At 44.5% G+C, this 18,417-nt stretch overlaps 3 protein-coding genes across 5 annotated transcripts; all 3 read right to left on the bottom strand.

Annotated features, from left to right (window-relative positions):
* Nucleotides 1-49: 49 nt before the first annotated feature.
* eif3c (eukaryotic translation initiation factor 3, subunit C) lies at nt 50-8,728 on the bottom strand. 2 transcript variants are annotated; one of them, XM_079293044.1, is made up of 23 exons: nt 8,591-8,728; nt 7,491-7,608; nt 7,345-7,410; nt 7,075-7,264; nt 6,765-6,890; nt 6,428-6,488; nt 5,968-6,092; nt 5,766-5,893; nt 5,462-5,594; nt 5,214-5,317; nt 4,795-4,936; nt 4,511-4,636; nt 4,231-4,324; nt 3,926-4,113; nt 3,608-3,832; nt 3,332-3,523; nt 2,673-2,844; nt 2,420-2,579; nt 2,223-2,288; nt 1,896-1,983; nt 1,644-1,809; nt 1,393-1,434; nt 50-769 (listed from the first exon to the last, which is right to left on the bottom strand). In XM_079293044.1, the coding sequence occupies exons 2-23, from the start codon at nt 7,586-7,588 to the stop codon at nt 390-392; spliced, it is 3,072 nt and encodes a 1,023-aa protein (XP_079149170.1). In that variant the 5' UTR covers nt 7,589-7,608; nt 8,591-8,728; the 3' UTR covers nt 50-389. The 2 variants fall into 2 exon arrangements, with proteins under 2 accessions (XP_079149170.1, XP_079149171.1); XM_079293045.1 differs by having other exon boundaries at nt 8,595-8,691.
* Nucleotides 8,729-9,368: 640 nt separating this feature from the next.
* Nucleotides 9,369-12,679, bottom strand: LOC306795366 (uncharacterized protein). 2 transcript variants are annotated; one of them, XM_079293860.1, is made up of 7 exons: nt 11,435-12,679; nt 11,214-11,259; nt 10,904-11,041; nt 10,616-10,705; nt 10,300-10,413; nt 9,938-10,009; nt 9,369-9,479 (listed from the first exon to the last, which is right to left on the bottom strand). In XM_079293860.1, the coding sequence occupies exons 1-7, from the start codon at nt 12,671-12,673 to the stop codon at nt 9,466-9,468; spliced, it is 1,713 nt and encodes a 570-aa protein (XP_079149986.1). In that variant the 5' UTR covers nt 12,674-12,679; the 3' UTR covers nt 9,369-9,465. The 2 variants fall into 2 exon arrangements, with proteins under 2 accessions (XP_079149986.1, XP_079149987.1); XM_079293861.1 differs by having other exon boundaries at nt 10,616-10,702.
* A 1,813-nt stretch (nt 12,680-14,492) lies between these two features.
* Nucleotides 14,493-18,122, bottom strand: LOC306795063 (uncharacterized protein). The gene is made up of 5 exons (XM_079293405.1): nt 15,512-18,122; nt 15,200-15,395; nt 15,022-15,101; nt 14,855-14,940; nt 14,493-14,745 (listed from the first exon to the last, which is right to left on the bottom strand). Exons 1-5 carry the CDS (start codon nt 17,858-17,860, stop codon nt 14,685-14,687), a joined length of 2,772 nt encoding a protein of 923 aa, XP_079149531.1. The 5' UTR covers nt 17,861-18,122; the 3' UTR covers nt 14,493-14,684.
* Between the last annotated feature and the right edge of the window lie 295 nt (nt 18,123-18,417).

Below are 18,417 nucleotides of genomic sequence, written 5' to 3'. Positions count from 1 at the left end.
AACAAATAAATAAATTGAAATAAATACCACCGTCAACTGCCGTTTCATTGTTGCAATTTTTATTAGATAAGTCAACAATCACTGAACTTACAGCCACAAGCCAGCCACACTGCAACGCCTTTATTATACTATTTTGTATCCGCTATAATAACCATAAAACTCGTCTAAAGAAGTTGGCCGTACTGAAATACCACACTGAGCAGTTGCAGTGGGAGGGGCTTTTACTGCAAAAACTTTCAGCTGTTTCAGCATCAACTGAAAGCGGTTTTGAGTCAAATGAAGGAGAACAGCTCATAGCCAAGTGTTGAGCACAGAGACCCAGATAGATGTTACTGTTATGGAATGGAGACTAGTTCAGGTGGAGAGACTGAAAACCACACGGTTCAAGCTCAGTAGTTGCTTTGGTGGCCTTGATAGCCGCCATGATGGTTTTGATAGCCGCCTTGATAGCCGCCGCCATGGTGGTTTTGATGGCCGCCTCTGTAGCCGCCTCGGTAGCTGCCTCGGTGGCCGTCTTGGTGGCCATCTTGGTGGCCGTCTTGGTGGTTTTGATGGCCGCCTCGGTGGCCGTCTTGATAGCTTTGATGGCCGCCTCGATAGCCGCCTCGGTGGCCGTCTTGATAGCCGCCTCGGTGGCCGTCTTGATAGCCGCCTCGGTGGCCGTCTTGATAGCCGCCTCGGTGGCCGTCTTGATGGCCGTCTTGATAGTTTTGGTTTCTGTAGCCGCCTCGATTGTAGCCTCCCTTATTCTGGTAACCACCTCTCTGATCTGTAAACACGCAAAGAGGAAACCACAAGTATCTACAAGCGTCCACATGTCAGGACTTAAATGACAAAAAGCAATTAAATTAATCTTACATTGTTTTAATGGTTTGCACACATTTCCAAATGTTAAAATTTAAAATGAGCCACAGCTGCAAGAAGGCTTCTTCAGAACTGCTTGTTGGACGGTCAAATAGCTTTGACAACATTACATATCCACAGTCTCTATTCGCTCCGCTTCCCAGTGCAGCCGTTAGAAAAAACTATCAACTTTTCCTGTTCGGACATAGCCCAACCCGTAACCGTACATTTTAACGTATTACAAATCATATCACGAAAGCGACCGTTAAACGCAGCAATGAATGAAGGCGTGCTGGCATGGGAAGGTCATCATGTGGTCAGAACATTTTTTTGCATCCAAAGTGCAACCTCAGTGTGACTTAACAGATATTCTCAAGCACGAGTGGGCCTCAGAGCGCCAAATAGGAGGATGAAATAAAAAAAATGCTGGTGAGGAAATATGACTGAATACATTGTGTGTTATTGTGATGAGTAAGCAGAATATATACTTTGGTAATTAAGGCATAACACGTGTGTGCATAAAGGTTGACAACCCCCGGATTAACATACCTCTGTTGTAAGATTTGTTCTGTTGGTAGCCACCTTTCTGATCTGTAACGCAAAGAACAACCAGTTATTATTATGGGGTTGAAAAGTGCTCAGTTAGAAACAATGATGACAGCGTAAGAGCTGTTCCAGGAACAGCATTCATAGCATTAAAGATGCCCTTTAATGTTCCTCATTGTTCATTGACAAACAGGGTGGAAGTAAACAGTACATGGCATCTCTTTCATACAGTGAAGCGCGCTATCCAAACTCACCTCTGTTGAAGTATCCTCCATAGATGCCTTGCTTGAGGTCGAAGACGCGCTCATTGTTCTCCACCAAGCTGCCCAGTTTCTCAGCCAGCTGCAGGGCCATGTTCTGCAGGGAGGTGGGCTCAGTGCGGTGCATCACCACGGTCTGAGTGGGCTGGTCGAGCGACGCCTGTTGGCAAGAGGACAGAAAATGTTTAGGACACACAAAAACAATTGCACAAAGTTTATGCACGTAAAGATGCAACGCAGGCTTACCATCAGCTCCTCGTTGATGATCATCTTGCTAATGATGCTGTGAACGGTGGGTATCTCCAGCTCAAACATTTCAGATAGCGTCCCCATGCTGGAGGACAGAGACAACAATTGAAACACTATTCTTTCCACAGAACAAATTCTCATGCTGAGATCAAATTGAGCGTTGCTTGATCTTTAGTGACTGTGCACCAACACTAGTAGGCAGTGTAATGGCCGATTAGAGCCATTTCTGCACCAAGTGGATACAAGCCGAGGCTTCAGCTGAAGGCACACTGGTCCACACAAACCAATACTTTAGTCGTGAGTGCAGTGGCATCACGTGCTGACCTGATGGAGTCGTATACACTGCTGTAGGTGAACAGATAAGTCCGCAGGGACTCTTCTTGGATCTTCCTACAAACAGAAAACACAACCTTAAATGATTAAGAGATAATTCATAATTCAATTTAAGTCACAACAGCAACTGGATAAGATTGAATGATTTGACTTTAAATTAGCTTATGGAAAGAATGGTGTGTGCTAACCTGACGAGCATCTCGCGTACTCGCTGCGTCTCAGGAAACAGGTCCCACACTTTACTGTTCATCTTCTCATTGATGATGAAGGAGTGGCAGGTACGCCAGTCTCCCATCTTCATGGCCTTGCTGGCTGCCACCACATGCTCCCTCATGCTCTCTGGGGGTCCTGGAGGGCAAAGAGAGCGACAGTGATCCTCTCTGGTGTCTCTACGGATTAAACATTGTGGTGTAACAAGTATTTAGGGGACACGTTGCGTACCCAGCAGTGGCTGTCTCTCTCCCACCCGGAGCTGGTGATGGAACTGCTTGCTGATCATCCTGCGGCGGGCATCAAACTCATGGGCGGCCATGTAGGGGATTTCCAGCAGCATGGCAGACACCAGGTACACGCACTCCAGCAGCTCCAGGTTGATGTGCATGTGGAATGGCACCTGGAAGGGAGGCAATGGTATGATGATGTCTTCAGTTTGGACCTCCCCTTGAGCCTCAATATTGCCTCAACATAAATTATACAACGACGTGGGACGGACCAGCTCGCCAATCTGCTTGTTGTGTTAACCTCAGGATTTGTCTCTGGATGGAAGTCGCACGTTTAGCAGAGCAGAGAGACGCGTTTGGTAAGAAGCGTTCTGCGCCTCACAATTTCAAAAATGCATCTGATCTGCACGGATCACGCAGGTAACTGTTTTTGGATTCAAAACGGCAATTATCACCAAAAGGTGACTTGTTTGCATGCTTGACATGAGCAACAATTCAGTGATTCTGCCCAAAACGGCTCCTGTGACCAAAGAGTCGTACTAAAGTGGTTCTCAGAGGTCTTCTGTCTCATCAAACTTCAGTATCACATTTAGTCAGCAAAGCCAGATTACACCCAGCAGATGATCTTGGTCTTAACTTTGCTGCTCGTTTAAGACTTACTTGTCTTCTCTTTTCAATCTTCTCTTGCTCTGCGTTCCTCTCCTGCATGTTCCTCATGAGCAGGCCCTGACCCAGGAGCTCCTTGGCTCGGCCAGAGGACTGGATGTCCAACAGGGCGTTGTGGGCGTCTTTAATCATGCCCTGCCTGAATGCGCAAATGCCAAGTTGCACCATGGTTCTGTTGTACAGGATCTAGACGAGAGAGAAGATATGTACTTCGATGCAACGCTACATAAGAGAACATCTATGAACTCTAAATGAACACCGTTTGCCTACCTGTACGGGTGGGTCAGCGTGCTGGATGTTGTCCTGCAGATGGCTCATGAGCATCAGGTCGCGGGCCTGGTACCAGCGAGAATGCAGAGCGTGGTGGTAGATGTGGCAGAGGATAGCGCAGGTACGGATACGGTCGGTGCGATCCTTGGCGTAGATGAACTTGCAGAGGCGGTCCATGATCACGGCGCTGTCCTCCCCCTCGCTCTCCTCCTGGTCCTGCTCGGACTTCGCGGCAGACAGAGAGACACGTTTCGGCACATCACACCCTCAGTAACACATCTACAGAGAGACGGTGTGCCACTCCAGTGCTTTCCTTACCTTGGTCTCTCCCTGAAGGCCCAGGCTGCGTCGGTGAGCCTTATAGTCAAACTTGTAGTAGGTGTGCATGATTCTGCGGAGGTAGATGCGGCAGATCTCCTCTGTGCTGCCCTTGGTCTCCATGTAGTCGAGCAGCCGGTCGACGATGCCACAGACGTGTCCCTCGTCTTTCAGATTGTCGACGTACTCTGGAGGAGAAGTGGAGAAGAGCGCGATGAGCTACTAGAAAGAGCAGTTTGGAAACATCTACAATGACGGTACTCAATTAAAAACCATACTTGTGTCTTTGTTCTGGTATAGCTCACCTTGTGAATGGGGATCGGTGTTCTGCATGATCTTGGTAAACTCTTCATCCATCCTCTCTACCAGCGTTAAGATGCACCCGCGCACCCTAAACGGCTGACAAACACAAATAAAGCAAGAAATATTAGTTTGTGTAAAAGATTAAACATTTCCATGTAAGTTTAAGACAAATGACGACTCCCCATGAATTAAAACAACGCAGACAATCCCCATAATATGTAGCTCATACATACAAGCGTCATCTAAAAATACCAGAAAGGGAAAAAACTGAAAACGGGATACCTGGTCTGAGATGATCAGATTCTCACTGTCCTCTGCAATGTTCTCCCCGATGAAGATGTTGGTGTGTTCAAACAGGATGTCCAGCAGCTCATCTATACAGTCCAGGCACTTCTTCCACATATCAGGCTGAGGACAAACAGTCAGAATGATTCATTTACAAATCAAATACTAGGAGGAATTTCAATGTTTTCTTTTTTACTTTTTCCCCCGGTACAAACTCTGAATTTAACAGAAAGTATATAAAAAAAAATAATAATAATAATTAAAAAAAAGAAGTCTCCTACCTTCATAAAGGCTGCCAAGTTGGGGTTGTAGTCATACAGGGAGGCGATGATGTTGAACTTAATCTTGACCAGGATGCCTTGGCCCAAGTTATTCTCAGCAGCGATGTTTGCCAGAAGGTGGAGCAGTTCAATCTGTGCAGCCCTGTTAGAGGGAGAAAAGGGGAGTGGGGTAAGAGGTCAGAGGAAATGCAATCCGCATAATAGTGACATCATCTTTTAATAGATTCTGCACCGATTAATAATATTGTAAGTGTCACGTGTACGAAGCCTTTTAATTCCTTGTGACTTGTAACACTTGCAAGGACAAATGACAGATATACAAGAGTATAAAAACCTAAAAAAGAGCATCATTATTATGAACAACATGCGGAGTCATATTTTCTATTGAAGTGGAGCTTTAGTGAATGATGCTATGTTACCTGTCGGTGCCCTTTTTGCCTCTTGCTTGCAGGATCTCATTCAGCTTCTTCACCACCACCGGTACGTTGATCTCTGTGCCTTTGGCAAACATCTTGGGCTTTTCCTGACAGATTGAAGATAGCACACAACATCAATATTGACTAAATATGTTGATTCCCTGAGACAAAATTATATTTGATATATGAAAAGTCTATTGTTCCATCAGCAGTAAATGGATAAAGACTTTTGAACAAGTGTTCCCCTTTACCATAGGAGCGCCCCCTTTCACTTTCTCCCAGCCTCCCTCGACCCCCTCCTCCTCCTCCGCCTCCTCCTCGAGTCGCTCTTTTTTCTTGAGTTTCTTCTTCTTCCCACCGGACTTCTTCTCACCATCCTGGGTCCTGAGAACAGACAGAGTGTGGTGGTAAGTATACGTACATGATACTGTAAGAGGGATAGCAACTGCTTGACCTGCTTTGGTTTACTTACTGCTGGGGCTGCAAGTTACCATCATTTTCATCTGTCAGTTATTAATATCATTTTTTATAAAGTATCCAGAAAGGACGACTCACTTCTTGAGGAAGACCACAGCCAGGGAAGCGTTCTTTCCCTCGCCGCCATCCGAGCTCTCACTGCCACTGTCTGCAGTGTCTGAGCCCCAGTCTTCTTCGCCGTCATCATCACTAGAAGAAGACTCATCCTGTCGGGGGGGTGGGGCACATTAGAATTTTGCAGCAGGTTGCTCATTGCTCGTATGGTTTGCTGGCCTCTTACCCCGGATCCTTTAGCAGACTTGAGGAACTTGCTGGCCTCTGGGACGACCTCGGGCTTTTTCTTTAAGAAGGCCGTGGCTGACACGCCATCTTCATCGCCCTCTCCCTCGCTATCAGAAGAGGAGCCTTGAATAACAAAAACCAAGATGAATTTTAGAGATGAATGACGCTTGCACTAATTTAATATAATCAATGAGGTCTTAACATTCAAATGCTCACCTGTGATACAGGTACTTTTTTAATGCTTGCAAAAGCATTAAGCACAGAATGAAAAAAGGCTGATATGTGGCAACCTTTTTCTCTTCGGGTATCTAAAGACTTTCTCTGTGACTTTTGGAGGCCATGAAACTTTTCTAACATATTTCCCCGATCTACTTTGTTAGAATGAACACCTGCGTGTTTATATATTTTACAGTTTCTTGTGATTTAAAAATAAACACCTGCACAAACAACAAGCTTACCAGAATCCCCTGCCTCCTTCTCCTCCTCCTCCTCCTCTTCATCAGCAGACTCCTGTGGGTCCTAACGGAGAGAAAGAGAAGACAATTGAGATGTTACTTCTACCTTTTACACACATGGAAGCTGCCCAGCACAGCCACAGTCTGAAAGGTGGCCACTGGCCAGCACCTATGTGGCGACAATGCATGATCGGCAAGCGCTAATCTTTTACTTTATCACACACAGATTCATGTTATATTTAAAAAAGCCTCCCCGCTCTAACTTTAGTCTAGACTTGTAGTTAACATCCCATAAACAGCTATTTTTCTGTGTGTTTCTGTAGAACGTTTCCTACTTTACCTCCTTGTATGAAGCGATTTCTGTTTCGTACTCTCTGTTGTACTTGCGGATCTTCTGACGTAGGGTACTGAGGGCTTTTGCGTTGTTTTTGTTCATCTTCTTCTTGCCCTCTTTGTCCTCCCAAAGCTGGAAAGAAAATAATGTTGATCATTTCTACTCCACTGGAAAAGTGGGGACGTGGATATTAACTGTGTCAGACTGCATTAACCAAGGTTAACAGGCTTTGTTTACTGCAGGCAGAGCAAAGAAAACATTGTAAAATCACATCGGTGGTATTTTTTGAGTTGTGGTTTAACTTTGAGCTACTGACCTGGTTCAGGTAGTCCTCCAAGTCGGCCAGAAGACGGATATAGAAAGGGGGGACACCCTCTTTGTCCACTATAGTCTTGCTTTTGAGGAACGCTCGACATAACTGCTCAAACTCCTCCAGACATTTGGACATGTCACGAATCTTCATGGCATTTCGGATGGTCTTGATGAGGTTGGTCAACTCCTCGAACCTAAGAAATACAAGAATGAATACATAAAGAGCACCTGTGCAGTTTTTCAGATATGCTGCTTGAAAAGATAGCAGACCAACCTTTTGTCTTTGGCGCTGCGCACCACTCTCTTGGTGTCCTCCTCATCATCACTAAGCAGTAACGACCTGTGAAAACAATATGCATGGGTGAGATCACCACAAAAAGCAGAACTTGAGTCCTGATTACAGGATTAAGTTGTACTGACTGCTTTAAATTTCCTCCGGGTGCTTTAGGGGTGATCTCATCAGCAGATGAGGACTCCTCTGACTCGCTGTCAGACCCGGTGGCGAAGAAACGAGACATTGCTGAAGGAAACGGTCAATCTGTGAAGACACAATTAGATATGTGAGGAATGATAATAAAGTTATTGCACCTGATCTGTTAAAAATATGTGCTACATGATACGTGTTGCAGAATAACTGCTTATCTTCATATTGTCAGATCTGCATCAAAACTAAATTTCCTAAAAAATGTCAATTCGATTTGTTCATTCAGGGATATTAAAATCGTGCGCCTTTTTCATTTTTTTTTAAAGGTACTTCCAGGAATTCACATTACAGTAACGTCTGTTGGGTAAAATACACGAATGGTAACATAATCACGGGTGTTAACTGAATAACAATAAAACAAGTTATTACATCTCAGTTTGTTGCTCTCTCTCTCTCGCCACAGATTATTCTGTCGCATCGTCAAGCTAACTGTTGTTTGGCTCGCCATCGTTAGCTAACTCTACTCCGTCACTAACGTTACGTAACAACTAACGTTAGCTAGCCAATAAGAAACGAGTGTCAGCTTCAATAGTGGACAACAGGTCACACATTTAAGACTTTGAGGGCTGACATGACATTTGTTTTAAAGTTAATTCAACAGTTTGTGCATTTTTCCCAGACAAAAGTCGACGTGGATGGGTGCAGACGCCAGTTAGCCACCAACGCCTGTACCTCAACGGTGTGTAACGTTACGTGCTCTGCAACGACAACCTTCGCTAAGCTAACTCGCGTAACGTTAGACAGATGGATCACAATAAGCCAATTAAAGTAAACATCGAACGTTCGTTGCAGCTACACGTTTTACACGGTGCGTTTGATCAAAACCCACAAAACGCAAACAAATACCACAACATATTAATTTGCGAGATTGACATTGTGAACACTAACGTGGCGCAGGGGTTGTTGCTAAGCTAACGCTAGCAGAGCCGAGAGAGCGAAGGGGCCTCCTCGCATGTGTAGCCGGTTACGTTCCCTAAATAAACTAAAGCACAGATTAATCATCCGTAATTAAATCAAAATATCGAGACAAACTCACCTACGTCCTTGTGAAAGTTATCTTGCGGGTTGTCTGTCTCCTTTGAATCGTTTTAAAATCCAGTTTTGCTGTAAAGTGGTCACAAATAAAAGGCGTGCGTGAGCCTTGCCGGGCACTTGATTCAGGAACGGAAGTAGGATACAGAGGTACGGTTTACGGCAGATCTACGACAGAAACAGGCCCACGTTATGTTGCCATCCAGCGGGCGAACCAGTAAGTTCACCAGACGTAAATATATTCATCTAATATGTGAGCCCATATTTGTAACAAAGAAGATAATAATGAACTACAAAACACAATGAACTCTTCAGACAATTCCCAGAATATTATTTCAAATACCACAGATGCATATGTGAGAGTAAGAAGCGGGCCCTTAGCGACGTTCCCCTTTGGGTTCGTTGAGCTGATTTTGGGTAGTGCTGTGGCGAACGTGGTTGAAGCTTGCTTGGGATGTCCGTGGTTTAAGGAGAGTTGCTAGCTCACTCGTCGCTCTGCTAAACCAGTCTTCAGTGCATAAAGACCCACCACGAGTAGCTGCACGAGGACTAGGGATGCGCTTAGTTAGCTGTGTTGTCTTTAGATAGCGGGGAGACTCTCAACCGAGTTGAGGATGATTCATTTATATACAAGGGTACACTTTGTGACGTCTGCCTTGTTCGACTGTGTGCGTAAACGTGGATTTGGTCAGTGGGTAGTCTTAAATACGATGTGTGAGGTTGAGGCGTTCAGTGTTTGATGATGCTGGAGCCGGATTATAGCAATATGCACACACAGTATCTTAATTTCAGCATTGTCCTTTATTATTATTATATTATATATCACATTTACAGTGGAAAAATGTAATACAATGAAATTAAAATCAGCATTCTTCTCGTTTACTTCAGCAGCTCTGGAAAAAGAAGAAAAATGGATAATGGCATTAACTACTTCAAACGTGGGACAAAAAAATAAAAAAGTGGTATCTTGATACATTTATGAGACCAGACTAAAGAAACACCAAGACGAGAAGGTGGCATTTTTGGATTACTAACACTACTAATACTCTAACAGCGTTACAGCCACAATAGCCACACTGTTGCATCCTAACCAATGAGTTAAACACTTAATTTCCCTAAAACAAACCCTCAGTTTGGAAGTAAGAACATTACATAACTAAGCCAACCTGGGACAGAGTCCACCTATACCCATAGGACGTCATTACTGAGGAAACTATTTGATACAGAAAGTCACCTGAGGGATTGTTAAAAGGCACCAACATTTCTTTAAATCTTGAACATTGGAGCATGTTGTTTTTGAAGTCATTATTAATAAACTTCATTCAGATAAAACTACAGTAACTGGACTTACCTTCTTTGAGTCTCTCTATTTCAGCTGATTTCTCTTCGAGTTGCTGTTCAAGCACTAGGCAGTTGGCACAATCTGCAATGCAATTTGAGTCATATTACTGAAGACAAGGAATCTTTTATCTTCTACTTTTTATTGTCTGTACATCAGACTTGGATAAGTGAAGGTGGCTTCCTGATGTACGGCTTCCCTACATTACTTCTTCTCCCCCAGCCAATGCTATGTGGTGATGGTATACTATCCAGACACCAGTTGGAAGTTACCACTTTCTATCACGCCCATATATTGTATCATGCATTATACTCATGTGTTATGATATGCTTATAGCACTGTGTAATTATAGCTATCAGCATACTTAATAATACCTTTTGCTTTAGTTAGCAGACCTCTATGGCTGCTCGCGGGCAGTTTCAGGGCTCTAGCTCTGCTAACCGCACTGCAAGATGTTGACACTTCAGCAGAAGTACTGGCGAGCGTATCTGAAAGGATGAGGGAAAAGTGTGAGTTCATATTTAAGAAGCTCAGAAAAGTCCAGGTTTTGAACACCATCATAAAAACGGTTGTACAGTTTTAGTTATAGGGGTTCACAGTTTTTGCACAGCTTTTGTGCAAATACTAACCATGCAGGTCTTTGAAATGCTTAAAAATATATATCTGAATGCTTTTTTTTTTTTTTTTTACCCATTCTCTTCCTCTTTGCTCCTGCTGGAAAAGAATCACCTCTAGATAGGGGGTGCTTCTTTGCTTGTGAAGTCACAGGGTTAGCAGCTGCTTGTGTGTAAAAAAAAAAAAAAAAGGGAGAAAAAAACAAAACAATTACATTCAAATTCATCATCTTGTTTGTTCACTTTGTTTATTATTGGGGCTCAGGAATACAGCTGTGTAGAAATACCATACGAAGGAACAGCAAGACTAAACTTGAATTTACATGCATGTATTTTTCTTACAGTCTGACCACTGAACGAGTACCTGTAGGTCCACGGAGTCCGTGAAACGATGCGTTGTTTCTCACTGATGGCAGCCTGAGACCGGTTGCAGCTCTCTGGATGCCTGTCGGAATGCCGCTTACCTGAGGTCTCTGCAAGCCTGAATTGGGTTGCTTTGATCCTAATGTCAGCACAGAGGGAAGACGGTGAATACTGTACGCAGCTAAAAGTAAAGCTGAAGTAACAATCGCTCATAAAGCGCACAGATGCTGACAATTCTCATGTCATACTTCTAATAATTTACCCTCAAGATGTATAAAGAACGAAACTACTAACGAACACACGCTGCCTACCTGTCGTTGAAGAACGCAACTTGTGAGAGCTTGATGTTCCTGTGGTCTTAAATACACAAGAACAGAGGCTGTCATCAACAGAGTACATGCAATCAATGCTTGTGTGTAGTTTCCAGTGACATTGTCAATTGAGTTCATTTGATCAATTCCATTAAACACAATGTAATCAACATTTTGTACACTTAGTGGTTTACAAAAAAAAAACGTTCAAATCCTATTACCTGGGGTGCACCAGGAGCAGTTTGAGCTCTCTGTCTCTTCATGGGCAGGCCTGACGTCAACGCGTCAAACCTCCCCGAAGGTGCGGAGCCTGTCTTGTCTCTCAACAGCTGGGATGCAGCTCTCAAAGGAGGCAAATGTGATTTCGCAGCTGTATGCGTCAAGAATGTTTTTCGGTCACAGACGATGTTTGATGGAACATCCGATGGCAGCTGATGACCTGGCTTCCTGAGACCATCACCATACAGCCTTTTCTGTGCCGCTGTGGTTTTGCCGCCCTCTCGTTGAGTGTTTACGCTTAAGATTTTACAGGTTGTCATTGGTGTTGAAGTGATCAAAGGGTCTGCCCTTAAATCTCGGGTGTCATCCAAATTGAATGGGTTTGAAGTGTTGTTCTCCACATCAATGTTTTGATGGCCTAAAGTGTCGGAGAGACCATCTGTCAAAGACAGACTTGATTGGGATTGATCCTTAGTGTCATGTTGGCCAGCTCCAGAAGCCTCCTCAACAGCTGGATTAACTTCAGACACGCTCTCAGGGGTGTCAACCATCCTGGTATTGGGGTCTGGCCTAGAAAATGGCTCATTATGTTCTGGAGTTGGGGCTACAGAATTGTTTTCTTTCGGGCTACTTGTTGCATCACAGCCCTTAAGAGGAGTGGACTTGTCGAAAGTGTTCTGGCGACCGTCATTTGAGCTCGTTTCTGACAAAGTTATCGTGCTGTTCTGCCGAAGAGGTTTAGCATCGAAAGTGTTTTGGAGGCAACTGGTTGCAGCACCAGCATCCCCTAAAGAACTATTGGCACAGGTTTTTTGAAGAGAACGTCTCTCAAAAGTGGTGTTCCACACAGCAGATGAACCGGTTGCCTTCACAGCGGAGACATTCTGACTAATAACCAGAGAAGTTTCAGGGGCGTTATCAGAGACTGAAGTAGCCTGACCTGTAGCCTCACTCGCCGCTTTGGGGCTGCTTTCATTAGACGGGTGAAGATCCAGTGTCGTATTCTTAGGGCAGGGTATTTGAGCAGGGGTGTTTGAATCCGTGGAGGAATTCTGAGGACAGGTCAATGTGCCGTTCACAGACCCAGATGTTTTTTGGCTTGGTCGTGTCTCCTTGCTGGACAACTCGGCATCGTGGCTGGCAGGCGGCTCTTCATCGTTAGCTTCCACAGGATTCGAGGTCACCAGAGGTTCACCATGAAGCTCCGAGGTGACATTCTTTGAACTAGTGTTGCACTGCATGTCGGAAGTAGAGAACTGCGATGCAGCACACCGGACAGACACAACGCTCGAGGAGCTCATGTCGGTAGTACCATTAGAAGGATGACTATCAGATGTTTCTTCAGCTGATGTTTGACTCTTTGCCATGTTTGATCCACTGTGCTCCAGTGAAGGCATACTGTTTTCCAAAACACTCTCCTGTGTGGCCTCCATAGAAGATAATAACTCTGATTCACGTGTGATCTCAAGGAGAGTAATTTCTGGATAGTATCGGACTTCCAGCCACTGCTCTGGATAACTTATACTCTCAGGGGGATCAAACATCTTATCATTAGAGTCTGTACTTGTTGTACTATTATGTTTAGACAGTTCAGGATTATGGACTTCAGAATTGTCTTCTTCAGCACAGTCACTTGAGCTTGTTTCCGACATTATTGTGCCATTCTGTCTAGAAGGTTTGGCGTTGAAAGTCTTACTTTCCGCTTTGAGGCTGCTCAAATTAGATTTGAGAAGATCCGGGGTCTTTTCCTGGGGGCAGGGTATTTCAGCGGTGGAGGAACACAGCTGGAGAGAGGTAAACCTGCCGTTCATAGACTCAGCTGTGACTGGTGTAGCAGGCATTCTGCCAGGAAGAGGGGAATCACATGTATCATCAAGGAGGGTAATTTCTGGCAAGACCTCCTCATCCAGGCTGCACACATGAGCATCCGGGCCATTTAATGAGTGCCCAAAAGACATTTTCCAGCTGTCCACCAAGACCCTCTGTGCCTGCAGCGATTTAATCAACACAGAACATTTAGTAATTTTACATTACATCAGGAAAATGTCACAATTATTGCCAGCTCTGATATCAAACTGGCTTTAGAACTGGATTATGTTAGTGTCAACATAATTAAATGTACAGACTTGTAAATATAGCAAGTGGGTACAAAATACAATTAAAAATACAAACTGTATTTTCTTTCATTATAAAAGATAAAGCCATGACTATGCGCTGACCGGTGTGAACCACACACCATGATCACTAGAAGGGCGACGCACACTGTGACGATGAACATGATGTATTTACCTTCAGTCTCGAGAGGCAGAAAACATATTACGATGCTATATTCAATAATGTCGCAATGTCAGCCGACTAAAAGAAGGACCACAGGCAGCGCTGCTAACACACACAACATGGCAGGTCGAAGAAACCGTTGACGTTTCACCTTGAGAGGTCCCAGTAACGTTAGTTACGCTGTGCTCGAGGCGTATAAGACAGTCAGGAACGAGGCTAAGCTAACATTAGCTTGGTAACGTTAGTTGGTAGAACGGAAACAACTTTGCCCGACCAAACTGCTCGTCAGTCTGCGCCGCTCTTGGTTCAAACAACGTCACCAGCTTTCCTCACACTTATTGGATCATTCTAACCAATCACAGCGGAAGGCTTCTTCTTCGTGAGTTTAAGAGAGGGATGTCCTTACGATGGAGCAGTACTGCCATCTACTGTCAGGATAAAACTACATTTTAAGATTAAATACATTCATGTAATTTATTTACACTGCAAGGTTAAAAAAAACTAATTGCTGTAGTGAATTCCAAAATGAATTTATAATAAATAAATAAATAAATAAATACATAGTATGGTTTTGAAACATGTCCAGGTGGCTTTGTGAGCTGCAAAATGGAAATATTGTGAGGTTCTGAGCACATTCAAACTGTCTGTGGTTTCAAGTTTTCCACCAGCACTTAAGTCAACAACACAACCAGCGTCAATGTGGACTTCAAGAGTTTATTTTGTCCTTTTGCACCTCAGCGAGATTTGAGACTTGTGTCTGCTGAAAACACAGCAAAGTCCCCACTTCATGCACATGTTCATGCAGTGTATAAACAAATTCCACTTCTTTTTTCAGTTCAACTTTATTACAAAACATAGCGCAAATAATTGACTTAATGGACATTTCATCACTGTGTTCAGTTTCATAAATACACGAAAAATGTATCAATTTGCATCATATATTTAAATTCATACAAAGCATCACAATTCATCTTCTCACTCTTTTGTGGTTTTCTTTAGTTTGGTCTTCAGCTCGGACAGAAGTGGGTTTCCAAATCTGGGGACACAGGAGAAAACTAAGAATCAGAAAATGTCTGCGCACAAGATGCCTATATTTTGTGTTGAATACTATGATGTCAATACTCGTAGACTGTTTTGTTTTTTACCCTGGCTGTCTTGGTGGCATCCATTTAGGTTTGTGTTGTGCCTCATCCTGGGTGTGAGTGTCACTCGTCTCTTCTGGCTTTGTGTCCTGTTGATATTGTTACATTTTAATAATGTATATACCCCTCAACATAAGAGAAAAGTGATTTTCGAAGATTATTAATAATACCTGTGAGAGGGTGTTTGGACTACTTTCATCTCTCGCCACCCGTTGTGTCTTTTTTAAAACAGGAAATCCTGCACCAAGCCCTAAAACAAAAAAAAGTGTGACAGCCTTTACAGATTAAAAATAATTGGACATAAAAGGCTCAAGGTACTGGCTTTCCACTCATCGTAAAGTGACCTACCAGGCAGTTTTACTCGAAAGCCCAAGCCTCCCAAAGGCACACCTGTGGGGACTTTGGCAGACAGCTGTGGAGAGGGTGTGGGATCCAATGAGGGCATATGTAGAAGGGAGCGGGGATCTTTGGGTCGCCTTACACGAGGGTTTTTAACAAAAATTCTCGCCCTTTGCGGAGTGAAGTCAAGCGCAGATCTGTCCACCTGCAATTACAAACACAACTCAATTCCCACCATCTGTATGTTATGAAAGCCTGGTTTCATTCATGATTTAAAAAGATGTTTTTATACGGTTAAATATGTTATTTTAGAAGCAATACCTCCATCTGATCTTCAGACTTTGTCGTTGGCTGTCCTGCCACGTCAGCCCTGTTTAGCCCAAGTAATGATTCAGCAACATCTTCTGACCACCCGGGCTGGGGTTCGTCCACTGAGGGCAACTTCCTCTCGGATTCAGTGCAGGTGTCGCCTTGTGAACCAGATTCCGTCAACACGATCTCATCCTCTGACGACGCCTCTGAGGTAGATCTAGATCGTCCTGATTCTGTGTGTTTGATTTCATCCGGAGAGTCAGACGCAGTCACCTCAAGAGGCTCATCTTCAGCCTTTGTTTTCTCGACCTCGAATAGAGAACTCATTTCTGTCGGTGGCTTAGCTTCTGCTTCTTCAGTGTCTTTCCGGTCGGATACCTCAGCATCGATCTCTTTCTCTGATCCAGTTTCAGTCTCCGCCGATTCAACCTCTTCTTTGTCGGTTTTTTCAGGTGATTTATCTGATTCCTGATTCAGATGGCTGGCCTCTGGTGATGGGACTTCTGAATCAGGGTGAAATCCTGACTCAGAGAATGATTCCTTCTCTTTCAGATACCATTGCTCGGTCTCAGCTGCTTCCTCCATCAATATATCCTGAGATTCAGCGTTAGGTTGTTGGGTAGATAATTCAGAGATGTCTGATTCTGACACAATAGCCAACGTGTCATATATGCCTTGAAATGACCCGCTGCTAGTTGATATCGGTAGCTGAGTTTCACTGTTATGAGCTCCCCATTCACAGAGAGACTGGTCCAAAAATCCAGACTCTAATGTTGATGAAGATGTTTCTGTGTCCCTCACTAATTCAGATTCCCTTGAACTTGACTCCACAAGCTGCTCTTTGTCCTTCTCTGTGTACACTGATGCTATTTCACCTCGCTCCTCATTGGATGGCTCTGTTTGTTGTCCAGGCTGCGGCCCTACTTCTTGTTGTATGCCATCGTTGTCCTCTGACAAAGCCGTCTGTAGCCACAAGTCGAGGATTTCCTCACCGATCACATCCTGACGTCCACCGAATGAGCAAACCGCTTCTTCAGCACCACTCCCCTCCGACTCTGTCACATGCTTTGCCACGTCTTCTCTTGAAATCAAAGCCAAATCTTTGGGTTCGGACTCTGCCGTCTTTGCTTCATCAGCCGATTCAGAGTCTGTTAACATCTCATCGCTCATCTCAAGTGCTTCGTCTGACTGTTGATTTCTCGTCTCCAGTGACGTAACTGGTGGAGACAATCCAGATTCTGCCAGTCCCACTACCTGCAGATGTAAAATCGCCCTCTCATTTTTGCTCTGCATTTCATCTTCTGCTGCAAACTGCTCAACTTCACAACCTGTTTCTTCCACATCTATCCCGGCATCTGGCATTTCTACATCTTCTAGTAGTTTAGTCTCTGTCTCATCGTGCCGTCTGAGGAATCCAGATTCAGTTAGGTCTTCCAGTAAACTAGGAGTCACGTCGCTGTTTTGCTCTGAGCTCAGGGCATCTACGTATTCCTGAAGGAAGCGTGTCTCTGTCGCCTTCTGTTCTTCAGCCTTGTGGAACGTTTCCTCTGCTGTTAAAGCTCCTGTCGTCTCACTGCCACGTCCAGCAGCATCAGCTACTTTGGAATCACATAACCCTTCGTTGATGTCATATTCAACCAAAATCTCCTCAGACCCATCTTGCGGCTCTTTTGCCGCCTTATCGATCTCTTCTGTAAAGCCAACGTCTGACTCAAATTGTTCGATGCCCGTCTTCATTGAGTCAGCCAGTAGTTCTCCTTCCTCTTCCTCAAATAAATGTCCTGATTCTTGAGTTGGTGCTTCGACAAGTGGTTTCTCTGTTTCTTGAGGCAATCCAGCATCAAAGCTGTTCTGAACATCTCGCGTGCTTTCTTGCTCCTCTTCCATATGCTCCGTCACCAGTAAATAGTCAGCACCGGTTGCACAGCCACTGTTTTGAAGGCTCTCCGGCTCTTTGCTCTCCACCTCTTCTGGTAATTGGCTGCCCTGGATTTCCTCGCAATCTCCTTCCTCCAGGAACCTTTGTGTTGTATTGTCCTCTGGCCCAGGCACACTGTTGTACTCAGGAACTCCCTCTTGTGTTTCCTCACCAGTTGGACAGTTTAGCTCCTGCGAGACAACAAGCCGGCCTTCACATATCCCCAGGGGAATATTGTTAAACGCTCCACTCATTTCCTGTCGCGTCTCGCCTTCAGGTTTTACCGCAACTGAGGTCATTGTACCTGCTTTTTCCATGGCACTTTCTTCGTTGTCTACTTCACGGAAGAGCCTCTCCTCTTCTTCTTGATCTTTCTCAAAAAGTCCCTCATCTACTGAAATGTGTTTCGTTGTCACATCAGGTTTTTGCTTGATCACCATGCTATGGCTTTCTGTCTCGTCATCATCTACCTCTCTTGTGTTGGTTTGCACATCAGCGTCCTCAACCACATCCACTTGTCCCGCATCTGGGAATTCAGCTGTGTGGAGCTCTGTTTTAGCATTCTGCACGACTTCTTCGCTGCATGTAACATTTTGAGTTAAAATATCTTCTTCTTGACTTTCTTCAGCAACTGTTTTGATGGTGTCCTCCTGCTCCGGCGCTTCATCTATTGTCTGGTTGTTTGTGTGCTCATTCTCAATATCTTCCCCAATGACAGCATCCTCCTCGTCCTCGTCCTCCTCGTCCTCGTCCTCGTCCTCCTCCTCCTCCTCCTCCTCCTCCTCCTCCTCCTCCTCCTCCTCCTCCTCCTCCTCCTCCTCCTCCTCCTCCTCTGCATCCTCAACATTATCCCTCTCACTTCTATGAGCCATCACATGCTCTTGCTCGACAACAAACGACTGATCCTCAGACTCAATGACACTTTTGTCGTAGGCCATTTGTAATTCAACATGCTGTGAAGTAAAGCCTGGGTCTCCCTTGAAGTCTCTGTCGTCAT

This window comes from Melanostigma gelatinosum (assembly GCF_949748355.1).
Source record: "Melanostigma gelatinosum genome assembly, chromosome: 21".
Taxonomy (NCBI): Eukaryota; Metazoa; Chordata; class Actinopteri; order Perciformes; family Zoarcidae; genus Melanostigma; species Melanostigma gelatinosum.
The sequence above is the reverse complement of the archived record's forward strand: the minus strand, read 5'-3'. Positions and strand labels throughout refer to the sequence as shown.